This window comes from Lycorma delicatula, chromosome 5, assembly GCF_047948215.1.
Source record: "Lycorma delicatula isolate Av1 chromosome 5, ASM4794821v1, whole genome shotgun sequence".
NCBI lineage: Eukaryota > Metazoa > Arthropoda > Insecta > Hemiptera > Fulgoridae > Lycorma > Lycorma delicatula.
This window is the reverse complement of record NC_134459.1, coordinates 48,826,133-48,853,355: the sequence shown is the minus strand read 5'-3', so window position 1 is coordinate 48,853,355 and position 27,223 is coordinate 48,826,133. Positions and strand designations below refer to the sequence as shown.

General features: G+C 30.9%; 1 protein-coding gene across 1 annotated transcript in view; it reads left to right on the top strand.

The window, feature by feature from the left end:
• The window catches only part of LOC142324423 (uncharacterized), a 33,436-nt gene extending 12,167 nt beyond the window's left edge, over positions 1-21,269 (top strand). Inside the window, exons 3-7 of the mRNA XM_075365255.1 lie at positions 1,079-1,346; positions 4,046-4,764; positions 7,749-7,896; positions 8,631-9,114; positions 19,871-21,269. Of these exons, the coding sequence (XP_075221370.1) occupies positions 1,079-1,346; positions 4,046-4,764; positions 7,749-7,896; positions 8,631-9,114; positions 19,871-20,555 (2,304 nt within the window). The 3' untranslated portion in view covers positions 20,556-21,269. The remainder of the gene's footprint in view (positions 1-1,078; positions 1,347-4,045; positions 4,765-7,748; positions 7,897-8,630; positions 9,115-19,870) is intronic.
• The last annotated feature ends 5,954 nt before the right edge of the window (positions 21,270-27,223 follow it).

Genomic DNA, 27,223 nt, shown 5'->3' with positions numbered 1-27,223 from the left:
AATTGAAGAAATATTTGTGTGTTATATCAGTATGACTTAAATCCTAAATTTGATTTAAAACTATTTCTTTGAATTCTATATTCAGAATACCCTTACTTCAGTTCTCATATCTGTTTATGGTTACTAAAACATTTTTTTACCTGACATAGAAATAAAATGATAAATTTATAAAACGATAAATTTTAAAAAGTTGACTGATAATATTTTAGTGATATAATAAAACAGTAATTTTAAAATGAAAAGCTGTTTAGAACATCAATAAAAATGAATAAAGTAAAAAAATTTAAGTAATCATAATTAAATAATAAAATTAGTAATATTTGACAAAAAAGTAAATAGACCTATAGCTGAGATAGATGTAGCATGTAGATTCTGTTGGAAAAGGGTAAGGTTATTTGGTGAATTTATAAAAAAAAAATTGTATAAGATATTTTTGTAAATATTTTTATTCATTAATGCATGTTTTATTCATCTGCTGTTATCTTGTTACACGTATTAGGCTAGAGTGATATTTATAAACAAAATGTTGATATAAGTGAAATAAATTGTACTTGTAATTCTTTTTGTTATGTTATGTTAATTAATTTCTGTTATGTTCTTTTCAAGTTTGCATCATGTTTGTTTTTTTATTTTTATTTAATTTACCTTTAAGATTGATTTTGTGATGTAAATTGTTAGTTTCTAGCTGAGAAGGTATGAGATACTTGAAGCCATCTTAAAATAGTAATTAATATCTATTGATTGCTTTAGGAGAAAATACACAATAACTTTGTCACTAAAAATACTTGTGAGTGATTAATTTTTGTATAAATATTGATTTGAAGACTACTAGTGTCATGAGAGGAGTATAGACGTTACTGTAAAGATGAAAATATATTGTAAACCCAGAAACTTAATCAAAGCCAGCTGATAGAGACTGAACCAGTTGACTGAGACTGTAATTTAAGTAAATATTCATTTTATTCAGAAAATTTTATATTTAAAATCTTATTAGCTTATCATATGTAATAATAATTTTTCTTTGTGTTATTTTAGATGAGGTATTTCTGTATTTTACAATGTTTATTATTTCTTATAGCCCCAATATCAGCCGTACTATCCGTCCAATAATAGCAAGGGATCGTTATGTTATCGTATGACTGCAAGTCAGATTCGTGCCTTATCGGCTGGACAGCTTATCAGATTGTTCACTATTCTTGAAGGAGATGAAATAAAGAAAACCTTTTATTTTCAGTGCCGATTTTTACCTACCTGTAACAAAAGATTTTTTAGTTTTGGTAGTGAAGAAAAAGCAAGACATCTAGTTAAACAACATTTGAATGATCATGTTCAAGACCTTCATTCAGGTAAGGGCACTTGATTCATTTTGTGTACTTGTGTGTGTGTGTGTGTATATATATATATATATATATATATATTTATATATATTTATATATACACATGTATATATGTGTGTTATTGTAAGTACAGGATGTACAAAAAGAATATCAGGGTTTTAAAGCTATTTAATATCTGTTAATTCTGAATTACAGTAATAAATTACAAATATATGAAAGAGTAACTCAAAAGAGCTTTTCCTTACATGTGTTCAATATGAGCATCCTTCATCATGCAACACGCATCCAACCGATAGGAGAGTTTGTTTAAACAATCAGCATGTCTGAAGTAATGGAAGCGATAGCTACTTCAACCTGTGCCTGAAATCTGATAGGTGAATAGGTAGCTGTGGTACATACACAAGATTCTTTTTAAAACCCCAAAGGAAAAAAATCTCATGGGGTTAAATTGAGTGACCTTGGAGGCCACCACAAACAACCTCGGTTGTAAGAGTCCATACTGACCCAGTTGGGTAAAAATCCCATACAGAGGTTTTATACCAATGAGGAGGTGCACTACCTTGTTGCGAAATAAATTTTGTGGTCCATCTTGCAGTTGAGGAAGAGCCATGTGCGTAGCATATTCAAGTTAGCAACTCCCGTTACACTTGTTTAAGCAAAATGGAACAGCCTGTAAACTTGCCATTGGGATATTGCACATAAAATATTTAATCTTGGGACCTCTCTTTTGCATTGTATGGGGATTTTCTGACCTCTAGATGTTGACTTTAAATGTGTTAATTTTTTCACTAAGATTAAATGTTAACTTATCAATAAACATAATACGATGAAGAAAGTCATCATCTTCATGCTGTAATATTTTGATTGTGAAGTTGCACAGCATATTCTGAAAGCTTTAAAGCCTGTAACAACTGCAAACAGTGAGGGTGCATATGTTAAGAGTTTCATTCAAACATTCCACACTGTCATAACTGTCTTTGGTAGTTCATGACACCCTCTGTCATCCTTTACTCTTTCTTTTATACAGACACCCGGTTGTTTCAAACTGATTACTGTCATTTGAAGGATCACAATTAAACTTTCTACGGAATGTATGTTTAACTGTAACTACAGATTCACAGTTAGCAAACTAAAACACAGCAGGCTGTCTGTTCAGAAGTCACCATCTTTGCTTGTGTCACTATCAAGCAGAAAGGTAGGGGATCAATGGTAGGGCTGTGCATGCAACTAAAACTGCTTTTTTTTCTTTTTGATTTTAGCCTTAAATCAACACTACATCTCATTCAAGAGATACAATAAATTAAAACCCGATATTACTCTTTGTACCCTGTATTTTGATTTGGGCACTGTAGAATGTTTGTAAATTAATATATACATTGTGATTTAAAAAAAGTCTAGGAAATTGTATCATGACAGCAATGCTACTATTTTTGATGCAGAGGAATAGGTTGTAATTGCCACTATTCCACATTGTTTAATTAAAAACTTTCTTAACTTGAAGATTAAGATAACATTTTATCAGTTAAATTTTTCAGTATTTTGAAAAAATATGAAGCAGTTTTGAAAGTATAAATGTAAGAATATGAGAGATGAAGAAACCAATGAATTCTGTATTCGAATTGTATGATTGTTGTCCAAGTGTTGTTTTTACTGACATTAAGATTTATCTAAAGTTCAGATATGCCAACTACCAGTCTTATACTGTATCACATTATACATTTTTAGTCTCTATAAGGTAGATCATTACTGTAGATTTTCTATAATATTTTGTTGCTTATGTGTAATGTGGAGGATATAGTTATATTATTAAATTAACAAAATCATCTATTTTGTTGTGATGGAAAAATAATAACATTTAAAACTGTTAAAGAATAATAGTAGGTTTCATTTATTTCTCTTTAAGATTGACTTAACTTTTCCCAAACATCTTTTACACATATTTATCAGCCCCTTCTTCACTGGAGTATGTGGCAGCATTACCAGATTAACAATCCTTACCTTAACGCTAACAAACACAGCTAATAATGAGCAAATAAATAACTGATTATGTAATTAGTGCAGTTTACGTTAAATGTTTTGTTTATCAGTCTACATATTCACCTACAAATACTACACCCAAACACGGCTAACAATGAACAAATAAATAACTCTGATTATGTAATTAGTGCAGTGTACGTTAAATATTTCGTTTAACAGGCTACATATTCACATACAGATACTACATCCAATAAATCAAATTTAATTTAATTTTTTTTAAAATTATTTCCTCAAAAAACGATGCATATACAAAAAGGTTCTACAGTAAGCAAACTTAAATATAATTTGTAAAAAAACAAGATCTCAACACACTTGAAGTTTGCATAAACAACATAGAATGAGTTTATTATTTGGCTGTATTTACACATTTAAAAGTTTTGATCTTTAAAGGTGGACATCATTAAACGCTTAATGGATACACCACTGAATAAAGAGCTAATACCTCTTTCAGAAGGAAAACATACTGTTGATTAAAATAAGTCAGTAATTAAAAAAAAATAATAATAAATTTGTTTGATAGTAGAATATCATTTAAATAAATGAATGATAATGAACAATCCATTTGCTATATAATAGTTGGGTAACATTAGTTTGAGTTACCATGAATCAGAAAAAAGTTCAGATTTAACTTTCTAAATGCCTCATTTTTTATATTTATTTATACTTTACAGATACATTTATCGAAGTGCCTCATAAATATGAATTAAATAGACGTAATAGTTGTGAGAAACATTTGAAAAAAATTCCTAATGGAAAAATTAATAATAAAAGCAGTTTAAAAGAAAAACGGAAAGTTATATCTTCAGAAGTAAAAGAAAGAGAATTTGGAGATAAAGCCGAGGAAAGATTTGAGGTTCAAATAAAGCCAATGGTTGTAACAAAATCATCAAGTTTAATAAATGATTCTGAAGTTTATAGTAGTACTACTGTTGCTGCTTCTGTATCACCATCATTTGAAAGAGTAATCAGTAACGATGCTGTTAAACATATTGAACTAATAAGGGACCATAATTATTATAGGTATTTACATATGAATAATTCTGTAACAGCTTCAAATATTTCTTGTTACAGTAACAACAATAATAATAATAATAGTAGTAGTAACTGTAATAGTGATGATGGTGCCAATGAGCTTACCAGGACTCCATGCAATGATTCTCAAAAAGGTGATACTGGTAATAATATCTACAGTTTGGAGAAACAAAATAAGACTGATTCATGTTCCTCTTTGTCTGCTTTTAAATATGTCATACATAATCAACTTCAGCCTGTTACGTCCTTACCTGATGTGCCTGATGTACCAGTTTCTGCCCATAGTGATGTTGATAATGATGGTATTGTAGTAAAAATGGAAGAGAGTAGCCATCAACTGATTCCAGTTCATACTGCAGTAAGTTTATAAAAAAAATCAATTATTTACATTAAAATTATTTTATTTCTCATGGGAATGAGGGAAGAATAACATTATTAGCAAGAAAATATACAAATAAAATTTTTATTTTTTTGTCTTAAAAACAAAAAAATATAATTTTAACATTATATTAGCCTACATTTTTCTAACTCTTACATTCAAAATATATAAATTAAATTGTACAAGTTGTGTGACTGCCTATTCATATGACTTCTATTATCATCCAGTCGTGATCAGTTTAAATGTTTACTAACTTTTAATTATGTAAATACTTTTTTAGACTTTTATTTTTTTAATTTATTATACCATCATGTAAATCTGATATTATTTTTTCTCTAATATGTAATTTTATATCATAATTTTTATTCAAGAATGAGAATAAGTTATCAGATTGATATTACATAAGATAGAGCTGCTCAAAAGTATGTTGAGTGGCCCTGTTTACACTTTTGCTGTCCTTACAAGTATGCCTTATGAGAAAAGATAAATTAATTTTCAAAGTTGAATAATGTTTAACATTTTGGAAGTTAAAGCTTAGAACAATCCATGTTATTTAATGTAAATATTCCACTTGCTTGTAAATTGTCTGTAAATGATTACCATGAGTAGAATCTGTTTGCCTTTCTGGTTCTTTAAAATTACCTTATTGTAAATTTACCTGCAGGTCAATCCATTTGAAGTGACTCTAGGTTGGTTGCTTGACCAATTCGAAAAAAGTTGAAACTTACCCACTTGTGTCTTATATGTCTCAGGACCTTAAAACTATTTTTTTTTAGATATTTTATTTAAGCAGTTTACCTGTGGTGGCCATTTTTGTTATGGTATGCACACCTATTTTTGTGATTGTAAGGGTTTATGGAAAAAATCATAACTAAAAAACTATTGGTCCTGGAAGAATGAAATAATAGACAATTTATTAATATTTTTTCAAGGTAAAAGATTGGTTCAGTGGTTTATTTATCTATCTCTCTCATCTTTCTATGAGAAAATTACCAATAAAGTTGAAAATGAAAAAGAGTGTTTTATGACACTCTTCATTCACATAAATTCCTATGGAACATTGTTCTTCCATTATTTTATGTGAAATTACTTGAAAGTAATGCAAGACAAGAAACCCCCTTGGAGCACTTATTTAGTGAGTCAAAATGGTATTCTCTTTAACAGGTTTTTCATGATTTTTGAGAGAGGTTATAGCTTTTTTTATTAGTACAGTACACAAGAAACTTTTTTTATTTTCCATAAATATCTGCAAAAACACTGCAAGTGTGCAAATTTGAGATGGTTATCACCAGCTCCATCAGATTATTTGGTTATAACATTATTAATATTATTTATCATAAAACTACTAACATATACTTGTAAAAAATAAAAATAATTCAAACTGTGTATGCTATCCCTGCCTCTTGAAAAAATTACCAAAAGTGAAATTTCACTGTTTTTCATGTTCATTGATAATTTTCTCATAGAAAGAAGAGAGATAGGTAAATAAATCACTGGACCAGTCTTTTACCTTGAGAAAATATTAATAAATCTTTTGTTTCATCCATCCAGAATCAATAGTTTTTTAGTTATGATTTTTTCCATAAACCCTTACTATCACAAAAATAGGTGTGCCACCGTTACAAAAATGGTCACCATAGGTAAATTGCTTAATTAAATTAAACATCAAAAAAAGAAAATAGTTTTAAGGTCCTGAAACATATAGGAAACAAGTGGGTTTCAATTTTTTTTGAATTGGTCAAGCAACCCAGCTTATGTTTTTTTGGGACACTTCAAATGGATTTGACCTCCTAAGCAAGAAGAAATTGTAATTGTCCTATAAACTTCTCTGTAAGATCATTGTTAATGATATAAGCATTTTAGGATTTTGTTCTAGGAAGTAAAATATCCATAAAAATTAAGGAAAGAAAATACTTAGTTTCTAGAAATTTGTATTTAACATAGAATTTCATTTTTTAATAAAAATAACTAATATTAATATTAATCTTTAAAAAATGTAATCATAAAATGAACGTTATTTGATTGCTTACAAAACTGTTGATAATGCCTTGTTACTATTGTTTAACTATTCAGCAAACAGAATTGAAAAAAGTACACAACAAACAAATTACCAACTCAAACCAAATCCCATTTATTTATAAGCAAATATATACTGATCCCATGAATGAAATGATTTTTCCCTTGGAAAATCATTTTGTAGTAATTTTATCTAGACCAGCCATGCAACAGAGGTTGTTATTTAGAATTACTGTTCTTAATATTCTAATAGATAAAGCAAACAAGATTTATGAAAAAATATTTTGATAAAAATGTTACAGGTTTGCTCACAGAAGTGGATGAATTTACAATTTCAGAATTCACACATTCAGAATGACCTACTAAAACTTTTATTTTTTGAAAAATATGTGGATTTATAATTAATTGGGTTATTTGCAGATGAACAAATAGTCTTAAAGGAAACAAGTAATACCTTATCAATAAATAGATATTGTGCCACAGGTGTCACAAGGTCCTGAAACTTAATAGCTGTACAAAGCTTGTAAAGGGATAATATTTTAACATTAAAGTGCTATTAACCAAAATCCATTAAGAGAATGACTCCAAAACTGATAGACAGAGGCATAACTATATACTGATCAGCCAGTGTACCGACTGTTAGAACTTTTGCAACTTTAACGTGTTTTCCAACTTTTGAATCATTTTAATGGTATTTTTGTTGCGTTTGAAAGTACATTAATCAAAGCATTAAGGATTTCTGAGTATTAGAGGTATTTTGAGTATTAAGGTATTCTGGGAAGGAAATAGTTAACTGGTTGTAAAAACTCTTATTTTACAATTGCATTAGTTTTCTTACTATATATTGTAAAAGTATAAGGTTATGGCACAGTGTGTTTTGAAACATAAATTTTATTCGATTGCTTAACAGTTGTTTACTTCAAATTAAAAATTGCTTTGTGTTATAGGTCGATATGTCAGTGGATTACATAACACCTGTTGGACACGAGGTTGTTGTTGAGACTGAAAATGCTGCTTATGAAGTTAATGATAATATCATTAATGATGTTAACAACTGCAGAAATAATGATCAAATATGTCAACCATATAATTTCGGTAAGTGCATATAGTCAGTGAATCATAAAACAGATGGTCTGAAGGATAGTTTGAAAGTCTTGACTCTGTGTCTATTTGAAAACATTATTTTTTAGTTGTTAGTTAACTTCAGGTTGCAAGTCTGAAAAGACATATGAACCAAAATGTTCTCTTTGATGTTATTTTTATGCCATTATGGTAGGTTCTTAATGGTTTGTCTAAAACAACACGAGTCCCATTTAAATACTGTTTGAATTTAATGAATCTGAATATAGATCAGTTTTGTGTCACATTAAATAAAACTTGATTAAGTAATAATGTTAAAATGAACTTCAGCAGTGTTTTTCAGTTAAATGTTAAAATTATATTTACCACCAAAGATTTTTCAGAGAAGTGAATTATTAAAATGAAAAATATTTTATTTAGGTAAATATGTAATTCTTCCTATACTCAAGGGGAAAATCATTTTCTTTTAGTCACCAGACACCAAACATTGAAATTAAGCTAGTTAATATTTTTTATTATAATTTTTGAAAAATAAAGTCATAGCTGGTGTAATTATGTATACCTGGTGTAGTTTAATCCTTTTGTGTTTTCTTTTTAAAATATTTGTGATCAGTTGTTTTAGTAAAACTAAAACAGTTCCATTTTTTCATTCATTCAATCATGTATATTTGGTTTATGTTTTTGTCTTCTTTGTGACCATACTAATAAAACTGTCATGTATTTTACGCTCTCTTTTTTTCATTTTGCAGAGGAAAATGTAATTACTGATGTTGAAGTCAGTAACTGTATAAAACGTAGTAATTTTACACCAGATGAAACTCTAAAATCAACTACAGTACATCATGAGAAGAAGCCTAAGGGTAAAGCTAAGTTCATAGGTCAGTCGGCTGAAGAGAGGGAGATGGCAGTTGAAATGATAAAGGCATTGAAGAGTGACAAAGGTGGTGGTCTTGAGTGTCAAATATGTCGTCCAAAGCGAGTATTTACAGCACCTACAACTTTGATCAGCCATTACCGCAGCCATGCCGGTATTAAGCCATATGAATGTTTACTATGTAAGGCAGTGTTCACCAGACAGCATTCATTGAATTATCATCTTTTAATACATCTAAATCAGACTAGATTTACTTGCGACGTCTGTGGTCGCAAATTTAGACATCCTTCACATTTTAAAGAACATCAGCGACGACACACAGGAGAGTCTCCGTTCCATTGTCCAGACTGTACTCTTAGGTAATTTCATGTGATTATATAATAATTGCTTACTTATTAACTATTACTAGTATTATATATTTATTTACATATCCAATCTACATTTTATTTCTGTAGATGCATGTATTTTTATGCATGCAATCTCTTGTTGCTTTAGATAATAGATTTATTAACATAGTCTGGGAAGTTGGCTAACCCACAAGAGCACTTAATGTTTAGTTCTTTGAAAAATTTTTCCACTTATTTGGCAGTATGGCATGATGCCAAATCTTGTTGAACACTCCGTCACATTGTGAAATTTGTTTTAGAATTATGTCACAACCCTTTCCTTCAGAATCTTGATATATCCATCACTTTTCAACATACCATTTACTGGAAGTAATGAACAAGCGAGCCCTTCAAATGTGAACAACCCCAAAACATTTTTTCTGGGATGAGCCTGTGATGTATTTTCATCCGATTTTTAAAACATTTGGAACCTTTGCCCCTGAACATAAAAATGTGACTCATCTGAAAAAATACTATTTCCAGTCTCCTTTGGACCAGTTAGCTTGTGCTTTGGCCTACAAAAGCCTTTTTTGCACATTGCTAGTGTTAAAAGCTGCTTTTTTGCCAGCTAACAAGCTTTCCGTCAAGTTACAAGAAGTCACCATCTAGCATTTGTCATGTGTAAATTGTTCCACTTGCTGCTAATCAGGTTTACTTTTTTTCACTAATAACCAATCCTGTGTTGGAGTAGTTCTACAGCCACATTTACCTTTCCTTTCAACCAAAGAGAAACCAGTTTCTTTAAAAATTTTTAAAACAGCATTCACTATCCCTAGTCTAACACCACACTCAGAAGCTATTTGTTGTCAAATTGGTCTCCTCAGGAAAAGGAACAATCTTCTAACGCTTTCTTGGAATGTCCATTAATTATTATATATTCAAGACAAATAAAACAAAAAAATACAAAAATTTATTTTATTAAAAAATAAAATACTATTAAAATAAAATTATTTTTTATAAAAATAACTTTTTACAAACAATTTATAGCATGGAGATTGCTAAATAACCTAAGAACAACTGCACGTTACACAAACAACAAAGAATGGGTGTGTCAAGCAGTGTAGCCACAACATAGAAATAGACACTAAATATTCTGTGTTGGGCTTACTTTGCACACTACTATTAAGTATATATATATATATATATATATATATATATACATACAGGGTGTCCCATATAAAATGCAACCCATCAATCACTCATCCATGAAATTTCAAAAGTCAAGCTTACTCCCTTACTCGTTACTGAAATGGACTCGTCTAACATCTGAACATTGCGGCGACTCATTAGAACACTTCCGATAGTAACAACAATGCAATCATAACGTTCAGTGTATTGCTAGAAACAAGATGGTGTTTTCGCTAGGTGAATGTGTTTTCATTGTCGAGTCGTACTTCAGTACGAAATCAGTGGTTGCAGTGCAAGATTTGTTTCGCCATAAGTACCCAGATAAACCAGCTCCTAACAAAACATCAGTATTAAGGTTAGTCGCAAAATTTAGAGAGACCGGTTCTGTTAATAACAAGGAACACAAAAGATCTGCGTCAGTGTTGAATACAGATACAGTAGTTAAAATCAAAGACCGATTACTCGCCTCGCCAAATAAATCGATCAGACGTTTGTCTGCTGAAATTAATTTGTCTAAATCAACTGTTCATCGGGCGACCAAACAATTACGACCTTATCGCATTCAAACGGTTCATCAACTTCTTGAGCCCGACAAAGAAAAACGACTACAATATTGTCAACGGTTCCGTCGATTTCTGCGTGAGGGAATTAATGTTATGGATTCGTTATTTTTCACAGATGAAGCATGATTTCATTTGGATGGCTACGTAAACAGCCAAAACAGTAGAATTTGGAGTGCTGATAATCCCCACGTTTATCACGAAAAACAATTACACCCGCAGAAGTTGGGCGTGTGGTGCACGATATCGCGGAAGAAAATAATCGGTCCTATTTTTTTAGAGTACACCATTAATGCAGAACGATACCAGGATATTTTATTTCAGTTCATTGCACTCTTGGAAGAGGAAGACAGACACTGCTGGCTACAACATGACTTTGACAGATTTGACTGCGGCGGATTTTTTTCTATGGGGTTACCTCAAAGAAAAAGCCTACAGCAACAAACCACGAACACTTGAACAATTGAAAGTCAATATTGAACAAGCTGTATTAAATATCCAGCCACAAACTTTGAAGAAAGTTGCAAGAAACGCTGTAAAAAGAATTGAACCTTGTATTCACGAAGATGGCGCCCACTTCCAACATTTAATCTAAATGTAAGGTAATGGATGGTAATAATAAAAATTACATTTACACATGCCTTTTTATTATTTTGATACCTACCAATATAAGGTTGGGTTGCGTTTTATATGGGACACTCTGTACATACACACAGTGAAACTTCCTAATAGTAATATAATAAACTTCCCAATAATATAATGGGCACTTCCCAATAACAGACTCCACTTAATACCAGACACTTTGATTCCCCAGCAGTTTTATAGTGGTATTAATGGATAAAATACTTCTCAGTAACCTTTTAAATAACAGATACAGACAATGAATTCACATATAAAAACCGTTCAGTTTTGTTAATTCTGAAAAACGGACTGCAGGAATAAAAATTGTAATTTTATACTCAGTGTGACTGATTTGTTTATCTGAGGTGAATTGCATCACTTCCTGCCTAGATGCTGAAGTTATGATTTCAATCAATTCATCATCAGTTAATGTGTTAGTGTATATGTACATTGAATATTTGTAATATTTTTGTTACGGTATAGTAATGTATATATTTTCTATACGTATGTTTACTGTACGTTCAATTTTGTTTATTTTATAAAAATTGTTACAACTGTCGTTACTGCAACTTAAAATGTCTTACAACCATAAACGCTTGACATTAAAAGAAAGAGCAGCAGTTATTAATGTTTACAAAAAAGAAAAACTGTGTGTGTATGATAAGGTTTTATTGTTGGGAGAACTCGGATAAATGAACTCTTAAAAAGCAAACTTTATATTCTAAAGTCACAGAATAAACAAACTTGCATTTCCAAAACGTCAGACTTAGCGATTGATAATTTTACTTATGAGTGGTTTTGCAGGGCTCGTGCTAGTAACGTTCTGGTATCTTGAACTTTGTTATGTGGGACAATTCATTTGAAGTGACTCAAGGGTGGTTGCTTGACCAATTCAAAAAAAAATTGTAACTTACCCACTTGTTTTCTACATGTCTCAGGACCTTAAAACTATTTTTTTTTCGATTTTTTATTTAAGCAGTTTACCTGTGGCGGCCATTTTTATGTTATGGTGGACACACTACTTTTGTGATTGTAAGAGTTTACAGAAAAAATCATGACTAAAAAGCTATTTGTCCTGGAAGGATGGAACAAAAAGCAATATTTTCTAAAGGCAAAAGATTGGACCAGTGGTTTATTTATCTATCTCTCTTCTTTCTATGAAAAAATTACCAATAAAGTTGAACGCAAAAAACTGTGAAATCTCACGTTTGGTAATTTTTTTCAAGAGGCAGGGATAGCATACATAGTTTGAATTATTTTTTTATTAGTAGTTTTACCATAAATAATATTAATGATGATATACTTACCCCTAATTTTTTATGAATTCTTGAAAACTAATTGTTTTTAAAAAAATCATACAACTCTGATGGGGCTGTTGATAAAAATTTCAAATTTGCACAACTTGCAGTGCTTTTGTAGATATTTATGGCAAATAAAAAGGTTTCCTACCCTAATGTTACCTTAGAAAATGTAAAATTGATAGTTCTTCCCGCCAATACTACTGCAGTGTCAACTGCTTGATCAGGGGATCATTCAGAACTTTAAAATTCAATACAGAAAAAAGGTGTTATGGCACTTATTGCCAACAATGAATGAAGTTATTGATGCTGATGAGGTTCTAAATGCATTAGTGTATTGAATGTAGTTTTATGGATTCATATGTCTATAAACCAGATTACTACTATGACTGAGAAATTTTCTGTAAAAGCCAGTATTAAACCTCCACAAACTAACTTCAATTCAGACATTGAAAATCTTACTGAATCAAATAAAAATTCTGTGGAACAGAGTGATTTAAAAGAACTTATAGAGCCATTTGGAAACTACAAAGAGTATCTGAATATTTATGACGCGCTCAAAACAGAGAACATATCGACTGACATTCATGATCTGTTGCTGCCTCAGACTTGATTACTTTCATAACGAATGAGAATGACTCTGATGGTGATGGCAAGAAGAGGTAAAAGTAATATTTTTTTACAAAAAGAATTACCAGAAGACATTTTATATCAAAAATGCAGTTGCTTATTGATAAACATATGCACCGAGACTTAATTCAAAGTAAAATAGCAGCTATTATAAACTGTATATGCATAAGTAAATTAGAATTTTGAAATTTCATGGGTTGTATTAGTCTGATTCTCAAGATTTTTTTTTTGTTGTTGTATTGGTAAACATGTCTGAAAAGTATCTGTACATTTTTAGTCATATTGGATGTTTAGTCTGTTGTCAGCTGTCTAAAGGATAACATGTGCTTTGGTACAATTGGCAATTTTTTATTTGTATAAATAATGGATCAGTCAATTTGTATTAAATTTTTCTATAAGAATGGAATAAAGTCTAGCGATGTTTTAAAAATGTTAAATCTTGTTTTTGGTGAGTCTGCTATGAGTAAAGCAAGGGTTTACGTGGTATAAATGTTTCCAAGAAGGTTGTGAAGATTACGAGTGCCCCGGACGCCCCAGCACATGAACAACTGATGAAAACGTGGAAAAAATGAAAGAAATGATTATGAATGATTGTCTAATCGCAAATAGAGAAGTCGCTGATGATGTTGGATATCAATTGCCTCATGCCTGAAATTTTTTGGATGTTTTAGGTGTGAAACGTTTGACCGCAAAATTTTTTCCAAAATTGTTGAATTTCGAACAAAAACAGTGGTGAATGGAAATTGCTCAGGAGTCACTAAATGAAGTCAACAACAATGCAGAACTACTGAAATGTGTCATAACAGATGATGAAAGATTGGTTTATGGATAGGATGTCGAAACTAAGGCTCAATTGTCCCAGTGAAGGCATTTTGCATCACCTAGACTGAAAAAAGCTAAAGAAGTAGGGTCAAATGTGAAGGACCATGTTCTTTGATTTTAACAGCATAGTGCATCATGAGTTCTTGCCACAAGGTCAAATGATCAATAATGAGTATTGCCTACAAGTTCAATGCTGTTTGTGTGAAACAAATTGTGGTAAAACAATTCATGGCTTTTGCATCACTATAATGATACCCCAGCCGCCATATTTGCCAGACATGGGCCTGTTTGACTTTTTTCTATTCCCAAAAATAAAGAGAACCTTAAAGGGCCGTCGTTTTACAAGCATAGATGAGATTAAAAGTGAATAGCTGAAAGAGCTAAACATTATTCCAAAGATCAACTTCCAGAAATGTTTCAGGGATTGGAAAAAGCGCTGGCATAAATGTATAATATCTAGTGGGGACTGTTTTGAAGGGGATAACATTAATGTCTCCCTCAATGAATCATGAGACCTTGCTGTTGGTGAGAGGGCTTGAGTGCTCAGTGATACAGAATAGCTGGATCGGAGGTCCAACCATATCTGAGAGCTATCTGTTGAGAGCCAGACTAAGGAATGAGTCCTGAAAGAGGGCAGCAGCTCTTTCAGTAGTTAAGGGTGTAGGTCAGGACGACTTAAACGGCCATATCAAGATCACTCAGTCCTCTTAGACTGCACAGCTGAAAGCAGTGGAAAACTACAGTTGCTTTTTTTTTCAAGAAAATGTAGCTCTGCATTTTCATATAAAAATGATGGAGGCGTCTTCCTTGGTAAAATATTCTGGAGGTAAACTAGGAAGGAAATATAGTGGGTGAATACGAGTGCAGGGCAAAAGGAATGAAAGAAGGAATCGACTTATAGAGTTTTGCACGAAGTATAATCTAGTAGTTGCCAACACCCAGTTTAAAAATCATAATAGAATATACACATGGAAAAAGCCAGGTGATACTGCAAGGTATCAGATAGATTATATCGTAGTTAAGCAAAGATTTAGAAATCAAATACAAACAAAATTTCAATTTAATAAACTATCAGACAGGTTTGAGGGAGACATTCGTATAAAAACTGCAACAAATTGCAGCACTCATGTAAATTAATACACAATTATCATTATTTTAGCATTGTTATACTTTTATTTTTCAATAACAAAATTATTTCAATCTTGACTGAGGATGTGAGACCCTGCGAAAGTACTTTCATGAAAAATTAAGCTAAGTTATGTCATATCTCAATATTCTGCACTAGGTGGTTTATTTAATAGAATTTAAATACATATATATTTATAATCTATTAAAATATTTAATGCATATATATATATATATATATATATATATATATATATATATATATTCCTTTGAAGGTTGAGAATTTTAAAAGTTTCAGACCAGACTTCTTACACTCTGATAAAATCCACCTTGTTTAACTATTCTCATTCTCCCATCCTCAGAAAAAACTGTTCCCAGATAAGTAAACTCTTGTACACTTTGTATTTTTCTATCATTCGTATTTGTATCCATTGAATTTTCCATTTTCGTGTCTTGCACAATCACTTTACTCTTCTCAAACTAAACTGCATACCACATTTCTGAATTTTTTCACTCCACACATTTATTTTGCACTCTACATCCCTCCCCCCATATAAAAAGATTGTCTGCAAATAACAAATTGCTTGTTCCTTTATAACTTTCTTGAAGATAGCATCCATAGTTATAAATAAAAGTGGAGATATCACGCTTCCTTATCTCAATCCATTCCCTTTCTCAAACCAATCTGACCTCCCCAACCTTGTCCTAATGCCATATGTGATGGGAGCCAACTCTGGTTTCCTTCACATATAACTTTAACCATTTGGATGTCCGCTTTATCCATATTTCTTTCTTCTAGCACCTCCCACCCATCTTCCCTATCCATGCTATCATATTTCTTTATTATGTCTAGAAACGCCATTATTAATTTCTTATTATAATCCCACTTCTCACTCTTGTCAGCATATATTGCATCCGTAGTGGATATGCCACATATGAATCCCATCTGTTCCTCTTCCAACTCTCCACAGTCTTACTTCTGATGCAGTTTTCCAATACTCTTTCAAACAGGTTCACCATATGCGGAAGTAGTGTAATACCTCTGTAATTACTACACAACATCTTGTCTCCTTTTTTAAATATGGGGATTATTATTCTCTTTCCAGTCTTCTGGAATCACCTTCATTTTCCATATACTTCTGAACGGCCTATACAGCCATTGTGAACCACAAACTGTTATAGCCTTCTCCATCTTGGTGCTTACCTCATCAATTCCTGGTGCTTTGCCTCCTTTCTTTTTTCTTAAAGCATCTTCTATCTCCTTCATTGTTACATAACATCCTTCTTCTGTCCTCATTCCCTTCACCACTGTCTTGTCCTTTTCCTCCCTTCTTTCTCCCAATTGATTTGGCTTTAGGAGTTTACTAATATATTCTTTCCATCTACCAAAGTATTTCTTCCTCCTTTACTATCACATCCTAGATTGCTCTTAATAAACTTTGCATCTTCTCTACCTTTTCAGCATTTTCTTGTTCTTTTGCGAGTCCCTTTCCAGCTCTTGCCAACATTTGGTCTTCTTTCTTCTGACAACTTTTCTTACAATTCCTTTTTCCTTCCCTATATTTATCCCTGTCTTCATTTTTATGGTTTTGTCTCAGTGTCTTCCATGCTACCTTCTTTTTAACTACCGTCCTTACATCATCATTCCACCACTTTGTTTCCTTTCCTTTTCTTTTCTCACTGGTTCTATCACACACCCACTCTTCTACCCATTATGGCCTTCTTGAAGCACCCCCACTCTTCCATTACATCTTTTATTTCTCATTAAGTAAGCATTCCTTTATCCCTTCTTCACACTCTTCCCTTATCTTGTTCTGTTTTAATTTCTACACTTATCCACAGTTTCCTCCTTATCTCTCTTTACTAACACTCAGTCAATTACCAATTTTAATTCTTCTCTCTTCTCATACGTCATAACCATCTTTCTATTCTTCTTATCAAACCATGAGTTACCCACTATGAAGAATTCCATTCACAAAACTATATCATTATTTCACCTTCCCCATTTCTTCCTTCATATCCATGTGATCCCCATACCTCCTCTGTTCCATTCCTTTCTTTTCCAACCTGTGCATTCATGTCTCCTATTATTACTATCTCCTTATCCTCTGTGCAGCTTTTCAGTTCCAAGTACGTCCTATATTTTCTTCAACATTTTCCTCCGGTGGACCATACACTTGTATGATATCCCAGTTCTTGCCTCCAATCCTTGATAGAATCTTATGATTCTATCATCTATTGTTTCCACTCTCTCTATGTACTTTTCATCTCCTTACCCAAAATGAAATCAACTTCATTTTTTGCCTTTTGTCCACCACACCAATAACAGAACATATCCTTCCCTAAGATCCTTTCTATCTTTTCCCTTTCATTTAGTTTTCACCCAAAATCCTCATTCTTTTTTCTTTCATACAGTCTACCAGTTCCTCTGTGTGCCCAATAAGAAACATAGTATTTGTTGTTCCCACGCATATATCATTTTTCCCTCTTTTCTTTGTAATCAGTAGCTCACTTTTTACGCTTTTGCTGATAAATACAAGATCATGCCTGTGGGGAAAGCGCTAGCCTTCTATCTTCAGAGTGGGCGGGAATTAACTCCCTATTGAAAATTGTTCATAACTTTTTTAATGCTTAACTAATTTTCATGAAACAAAGAACATTTTGTTCCTTGCAATGTAGAATTGTTATGCATTGCTAAAATTCCACATAAGCATCACCATTATCACCAGTTTCTGTAAACGGATGGAGATGTTTGCGACAGACTTCTGCAGATAATCCAACGGTACGTGTCCAAGAAATTGGCGAAAAAAATTCATCAAGAGTTTTTGGTTTTGTGCAATAAACATCCACTTTCGCCCATCCTCAGAGGAAGAAGTCACAGAACGTTAGGTCAGAAGTCCTTGCTGGTCATTCAAGGGAGTCACGACGCCCTAAACTGCGTCCTGAAAAATGGATGTTGAGCCATACACGTACAAGACTTAAGAATTGTGGTGGGGCCCCATCTTGCATAAAGATAGGTCATTGTAATTGTCCCATGTGGATACAATACTGTGAACATATCTTCAAGCATATCAAAGTACCATTCTGCATTCATTGTGCCGAATGAGATATGGACCCACAACTTTCATCAATGTCATGCTGCACCACACTGTGACCTTTGGGTGATATTGTCTTTTTTCAACAATCACTGGCCTCCATATCGCAAGTGGTAGCATCTCGGCCTTTCATCTACAGGTCCTGGGTTTTCCCAGTCGGGCATGGCATTTTCACACACGCTACAAATCATTCATCTCATCCTCTGAAGCATGCCTAATGGTGGACAGAGGATCACCCTCAAATCTTCTGTTGTCCAGTAATAACAATTGTGCCAGTTAACAAACCTCCACAACATAAAACACAGTTTCATCTAACCACAGGATATTACCGTTAATATCAAGCAAGCATCATCTCCCCATATTCCAACCGAAGCTCACAGTCTTTTGGTGAAAATTCTTGGCAGTTATGTGGTTTTTATGGACGAAAATTCAAGTCTTTCCTCAGAACAGTTCAGATTCAGTGTCGGGTTAAACCATTTTCGCAAGATGCCTGTCTTTGTGATTTCTGAAAACTTCAAGTGAACATTTCCTGAACCACTTGCACATTTTCCTCTATCCTGGATGTTGAGGAGCGACCACATCTCGTTACAGAATCTACTCCCATACTTCATACCGTGATACCAGCTGAGCCTGCTCACGTAAGGTTAGATGTTATGCCATGGTCCGCCAGTGATGCCTGCAATGACATAAATGAGATATCATGTAATAAGTTCTACGATTGTAAGGAACAAAATGCTTTTTGTTTCATAAAAATTAGTTAAGTATTAGAAAGTTTATAAAGAATTTTCAATAGGGAGTAATTGCTACCCACCTGGTACTTTACCAACCTTCATTTTAGGTTCATATATGAGATCGCCACACTCAAAGGCATTTTAAACCTATTATCAGGTCCTTTTACACACTGCCTCTGATTTAATATCCTTGTTACTACACTTGAGGGAGATGTTGGCTTATTTACCAGCAGCTGACACTCACCATGTCACAAGACCCTTTTGGCTTAGTGGTATTTTTAGGTCACTCCCCTTCCCTCTTGACAGTACTACACTACACCTCAGTCCTGCTGCTGCCTGACTGCTTATTCAAGCAGACAGCTTATTCAGGACAGTCTATTCATAGCTACCCATCGTAGGATGGCCATTCCTCATTCATAGCTGGGGGATGTACTCTGTTGCCCACAGCTAGGTTATTTTCTGAGAAAATATTAAAAAAATAAATATAAACGAAGCTATTTTTTTTTTTAATTTTTAATATATACAGAAATTTGATTTCTGAACTTATAAATTTAAGAAATCATCACTTACTTGTTTGAAATGTTTAGTTGTTTTCATATCTAACAATTAATACCTACAATTAATTGTTAGAAATAATCTAAAACTAGTATATTATTAATTTATTTGATTTGCTGGCTCCTTTATTATTATTTTTTAATTGTTTGTTTATTTTATTTTAGGTTTAAAACACGGAATACATATAAAAGACATTTAAAAACGAGACATGGAAAGATATTAATGCATTCTGGTACGATTGTGAGTGATGCTCCAATAACTAAAACAGCATCAAAAATGACTGAAATTAAAACCAACAAAATTGATGAAGAAATGGGAATAAATAGTATTAAAAATGAAATAGAATCAGTAGATGATACAATAACAAACTCGACTGTAATGACAATTTCTGGTTTAAGAGAATGCCATAATAACACTATTAGTATTATCAATAATAGTAATAATAATGATCTGGACAAGGAGAACAACAGTAATACCGGTATAAATTGTAAAGGTAAAAACTGTCAAAACATAACTACCAGTGATGTTCTGACAAGAAGAGTGTCGGCATCTGTCATCAGTGGTGTCAATTTAATAAAGCAAAACCACATTACTACTAATAATAATAGTGGGGCTATTTTGTTGAGTATAGTTCCATCTTTACAACATCAACAGCAACATTCATCATTAAGTGGAACTAAGGCAGCAGCTGTGTTACTATTAACAACCGGTAAAACTAGTAGTAACGATAATAATGTTATCATTGATGGTAATGCCAGTGGTAATAATGGTTCTAGTAGTAACATAATAATTGAAGGTAATGAAGGTTTAACTTCCACCCCTGTGGCTGTAATCACCTCAAATAAATGATTTTTAGCTGATGTAACATTAGTTCTACACTGTGAAAAAGCCAGTTCAAGTTTAATAGCTCTTAACTGTATATGATCTGTTGAAAAGCATAATCATGATTAATAAAGTGTTAACATTTAGTTACCATTACAGAAATGGATCACATCAGATAAGAGGTGCAGAAGGCCTGGCTTTACCCGACAGGAGGTTGGGTTCACCTTAGCTACTGCTACTAATCAGGAGTAGTAACTCTTAGATGATATGTTTAATCTAGACTAGTCCACAGGGAGAGTCATTAATTGACTGCGATTTAGGCTTGTAGAGACTTTGCTGACCCTGGTACTAAGGGACTCGTTCCCACATACTTATTCAGGCAAGAAGGAAAGAAATTGCTGGAATGGAATAATATGAGTTGCAAGTCCCTGAAGAGAAAGGATAGTTTATTTGACCAGGATTCAATAGCTATTTAAAAAGTTTAATTCTATTTCAATGTGGCGAGGTTTAAAAGGTGTATTTTCTAAAAGAATGTTTGTCACGAATTCTTCCTCTAAAGAAGTTATTGATTGTAATTTGTGTTGATGTTTTTTAAGGTTAATACCAACAAGTATAGAAATACATTCATAACTCCGTCTATTTAAATATAACGGGAAAGAATCATGTAATCAAAAATAATTAGATAAAGTTCTTTACTTATAACAGTCTTTTTTTTTACAGTGAATTTTAATTTTTGTTATTTTAAAATTTGTCCCACTTAATTGATTCAAGCAGTAGTAGATTTTGCTCTTAAAAATGTAAAGAGAATTTTATTTTGGCCAATATTATTTCTACACAATTTATAAAAAGTCCACAAAAATGTTGCTTTTGTTGATAAATTTTATACCAAGAAAACATACTAGTTGATGTATATATCAAGTTCACTAACAACATAAACATCAATTTAATTTTATTGATTTATTCATAGTCAGAAAAAAGTGATTTTTAGTATTTTAAATAATCAAGTTGTTATTTTATATAGTATGATGATGACCAGTGTTGAAAAGGTTGGGTTACCTGTATACATTATAGATTCATGAATAAATATTTATAGTTTGTCTGTTGTCGATTGATGCATATTATACATACAAAAAATGTGTTTTCTCCAAGGAAACTTTTAATACATTTGCCTTAACGTTTGTCCTCCATTCTCCACTGTGATTATTTTTTACTTGTCATTGCTGAAATACATTATTTAAAATAAAATTTGTTAATATTTTGCATCCAAGTGCAAAGGAATCCCGTGAATGCTGTAGGCTAAGATGGTTATTTGATGCTAAGAAGTTGTATGCTGCTTCCTGCATATTTCATAGGTTGCATTATTTTGCATTTTATGATATATACTATATTATTAATATTACTTAATTAGGTTACTGTTTATTTATTTAATTTTTTAATCCTTAAATACATTTTTTTTATAACAGTTGAGGAATACAATTTTTATTTGCTATATTTAGATTTAAGTTAATTATTTTTAGATTTTTTTTAATTTTGTACCGTACACATTATATATTTATTCTTTTAATTTTTAATATTAAAATTTATATTTAATGTAATTAATATGTAATTTATAAAATGCATAATAAGAAGAATGTCACATTAATTTTATAATGTGAAATGATAACACCTTTGAATCTGTGAATTACTGAAAATAATATGCATTGGCTTAGAAATAAGTTGAAAAATGATGAATTTTAAGTATTTCAATAGCAGCAGAAAATCTAGAAAAACTCTTCAGAGGATGAAAATTAATTGAATAAAATCAATAAAAAAAGATGAAAGAGCATGTAAACTGAAAGAAATGTGTACAAGAGGAGGTAGTAGTACATCTCATTAAAAAAAGTAAATTCAAAAAATGCTAGAAAAAGTTTATTTTAGAGTTTAAGATGAAAACTCTTAAAATTGGTCAATAAAATAAAAATTATAAGTAAACTAGCATGTTAAGTAAATTAAAAACGCAAAAGATGAAATTTAGGGAAATGTTAGTGAATTAAAAATTAAGTTAACAGATCCAGTGGCACAGAAAGTATTTTTAATTTTTTCTCCTATGGCCCAAGTTGTTTTTAAAATATCATTGAAACAGACATAAATTGAAGGTCACTTTTTTCCATGTTGGATTTATATAGAGTATAATAAATAACCAATTATTGGTGAAAATTGATGGCAACATTTTTAGCTGGATTTCATATCCACCACTAATTTAAATAAGATTGAGCTTTTTTCATGCTTTTGACACTAAATAATGGCTAATTGAAGTTACTTTAAATAAACCAACTTGTGAAATATTGCAGCCTTTCTGTTTACTTAAAAAAAAAAAAATACTTTTTGAAAATTTCATACATCTGTTATTAATGCCGGAGTGAAGATTATTTATCATTAGAGGAAAACAGTGTAATTTAATCAACTCTACACAGTTACAATAAAAAAACAATTTATTTAAATTTGAACAGAATTGAAAAATGTAAAAATTGTAGATAAACCAGTTTTACTTTAAAAATCCCTACAACATACGGCCATTAGATCAAATGTTAAAGTTTGTGAACATGTTTATCACTGTAATTTTTTATTTATTGGAGAAAGTTAGTGTAAACATTTGTTCTAAATAGTTTAATGATTCTTCCATTCAGTCTTGTGTAAGTTTTTCTTTAATAAACCACAAATTCAAGAACAGAAAGGGAAATCATTATCTTATTTAGAAAATCTTTTGTTCATTTTGAGATGAATATCTGACAATTAATTCCCAGATATATTTTTTGTTACAACCTTTATAGGTATGATTTATAATAAATGTCTGAAATACTGTATTATTCAATGTAACAAAGTTGTGTGCGTCGGCAAAATGTGTGTATAGAAGTATAATGTGGCAGATTAAAATGGTAAACTACTTTTAGTACTGAGTCTTCCAGAATTGGAATCATCAAATAAGTGATGTTAAGCTTCTCCCACTCCCAATTCCTACTGCCATAGTCTCTTCTGCTTTCTCCCTTCCACTCTTAATTAATTTTTTAAATTAATCCTGATTTTTTATTTGAATAATTTGCAAACATTATATAGAATTAAGTGTTTATTTATTAATTAGTTATGTCCTATCCTTTTAATTTTAGCTTAATTCCATGTTTTCTAAAATATTTAAACATTTATTTCCTTTTTCTGCATGATGTAATATTTTCATGGATTTTATCATTTCTTTAGGAATATGTTCATGAAATGAATTGCATAATTTGAATTTCTGCCCCGTTTATCCTATATGCATCGTGTTACAATCACATTTTATTTGGTATATACCATTTTTGTTATAATTGTCTTTTTCTTCTATATTATTTCTAAATTTATTCCTGGTTGTGTTATTTGTGGTTTGATTTATATTATGTTTTTTTTTTAAATATTATTTTATATATTTCTTTTCCTGTGAATGTAAATTTTCCCCATTTTTTTATTATTGTCGTTTCTTTTTTGTTTTTGTATCTTTCAAAATAGTTCCCTTATTATTCCTTTTTCATATCATATCCACTATTTGAAAGATTATATCTAGTTCTTTTTTGTATTCCACTTTACTCAATTGATTACTCACTTTACTTTAGCTACTTACCTTTGGTAAGCGGATATTACTATTACCCACTCTACTTTGGTACAATCTTCTGGCTATCCAAGAGTGTACAAGTACACTCATTACATAAATGAGTGTGTGCCTTTTTTCTAAATTGCACAAAATATCTAGACTTTTGTATAGCTATAGATATATTATTATTAATTATATTTTAATACTACACTCAGTCATAAATTTATGTCTGCACGCCTACAAATATACGTGTTTGTATGTTGTACTTCATATTTTGAATCGTTTTAAAATATAATCTCAGTTTAATTTCCATTAGTTTATGTACATAAGGTTCAGATGAATAAAATTTATGATTAACATGTTTTAAAACAATGTAATAATTTTAACAGTTTTAGCATTTTATAAACAAGTATTGATTAAAAAATACGTTGAATTTTAGTTTTCTAAAAATCTTTATTCATAAATATTGATTTTGTCACCTTCAAACTACTCCTTTTCCAGTGAATATAGAAGCTGAGGCATCATAATGGTGTTGTTTTTGGCCAAAAATTTACAAAGATACTGTGAAGTGTGTGTGAGCAGGTACATTATGGTGGTACAATTGCCATGAATTGTTTTACCACAAATTTGGTCATTTTCTTCAAATTGCTACATGTAAACTGCATAATACTTCCAGGTAGTAATTCTTAGTGAATTTGTGATTGTCCATAATAATCTCCTTTTCCAGGGCGCTCAACCATTTTCAACTTAATGGCTCTCTTTGAAACATCTGTACCACTTGTAAATGCTTGTTTCATTCATAGAAGAATCGCCAAAAGCAACATTCAACATTTCCAATGCAGTCCTTCACTTTATTCCATACTTAAAGTAAAATTTAATGCAAATTCTTTGTCCAATTTTTTCCACAATTTAAAAATTGCCAACCGTACCAAAACATGTGTAACATTTTCAACCCCCAATAAGCAAAACATCCAATATGACTACCAATGTAAACATACATTAGGGACAAGTGTACCAACAAACTATAAAAAAAAATTGGCAATTAGAGTTAAACAGCCGGGGAAATTTAAAAATTCTGCGTATTTTTACTTTCTTTTCTTTAACTCATAATGTTTTTTTTTGTTTGTTCTCAAATCTTGCATCCTTAATTTAACATACTTCCTGACATTGCCGATTGATGAAATTTTACACAGTTACTAAGGATGGGTGACAATGCAATATTCAATACTTTCGCAAACATCATCCCCCCTGTATAGGGGTAAATTAAGGGTGCAGGTGTAATAATTTAACATACTTCCTGACATTAGACTCTTCCTCTTGATGGTCTTAGGATCAAAGAATTGGACAACTCCAATTTAACCTCAAAGGAAAAAAACCTTAAAGTAATGATGCATTCAGATATGGATAGCATGAGAAATCTTTTATAAAAACTCATAAAAACATTTGTCGAAAATTGTGATAGTTAATTAAGTAAATGAAATAAAAACTTCACTATTTCCTTACTTTGTATTGTAAATGTTTGATTGAAAATTTGTTTGATATTTTATAAATATATTAGAAATCTCTTAAAATCCAAATTAACCTACTTATTAAACTCATGCAATGTATGATAATAATTTGATTAAAGTATGATTAAAAAGTATAAAGCATGTTTTTAAAAATTTTTGTAATGTGCAAACCTAGTATTGAAAAAATAATGATTTACTCCAAAAACATTGTGTTTCTAAAAGAGATACCTTGTTTATGTTAAATAAACTAGGTTAATAAAGTAAAGTTTAACTCAGGATTTTTATTACCCTGTAAAATGCAGGTTGAAAATATTTTCTGGTCACTTGGATATTGTTAAATTAAAATAATATTTTCATCTGAATTAATTTGATAAGGATGTCTTCTGTTAAAAGTATTTAAAATTTTTTATATAAAATCTAAATTTGCATTAATTTTCTTTTATTTCAGATAGAAGTTGCTATTAGTCATGGCTACCATGATTGTTGTGTCATGTGATTTTTGTAATGTTTTTGCTCAGATTGATTAATAAGCTAGTTTGTTTTATGTATTTAAAAAATTGTTGCCAAATGTAATTTAGTATTTTTTAGAAGAGCAATGTATGTACATATACGTGATTCAATTATATTGCTTTTAGAAGGCTTAAAACATATTTTTATAAGAAAAAATTATGTAATAAGTAGTTAAATTTTGTATTTTTTTATATTGTGTGCATTATATTATATTTTTTTTAATATTGTACATGTTGAAATTTATTATAGATTTAAAACTAGTTGGTGTTAGGCAATGTAATTCTATTCCTATAATAATTTGCATTTATGTGGAAAAAACTTAATAAGATTGATTAAACTTTTTTTGTTGATTAATGTTAAAATAAGACAAAAACTGAACAAGATGTTTTGTTTACAGTTTTTTTTATACTCTGTGTCAGAAACAATTTAAAAAAAAAAACAAAATATTGGAAATACATCTTTTGCCTAAAGTGTGAGGGCCTAAAAATTTACTGAATCAGAAGTCTCCATCAAATAAAATTTTGAGTAATCTTTGTGTTCTATTCTGCGTTTTTCTTTAGCTCCTAGAATTAAATCAAAATAAATTGTTTCTGGCAAAAGCTGGTTATATATTATTAGATTTTGTCAGGTTATTGTCAGATTATGTAATATATTAATTTTAGCACTATTTCCTTAATTCACTGATACCAGAAGAGTTATGTAATTATATATTACTGTATGATTTTCTAACTTTGTATCATTTATAGATAGCTGAAGTTTTCACAAGCAAAAAACAAAATGTCCATTTTCATGTGGCAAAACATTAGTTCCAATCAAAATCGTCTGATTTAATTCCTTCTGAAAATTAGTAAAACGTTAGCACTGACAAGAATGCTATGTATTCATACCAACACATTGTTTTATGACTTTTTTTAACATTGTGTCATCTCTGTATTCCATTTACTGTTTGTATGCAATGATTGGATTTAAATGACCGTATATTCTAATTTATTTATATAGTGTACATAACTTTGTTTTCATTGTTATTAACACTTTTAAATTTTGGCATTTATAATAATCTTTATAGTGAAGCATAACAG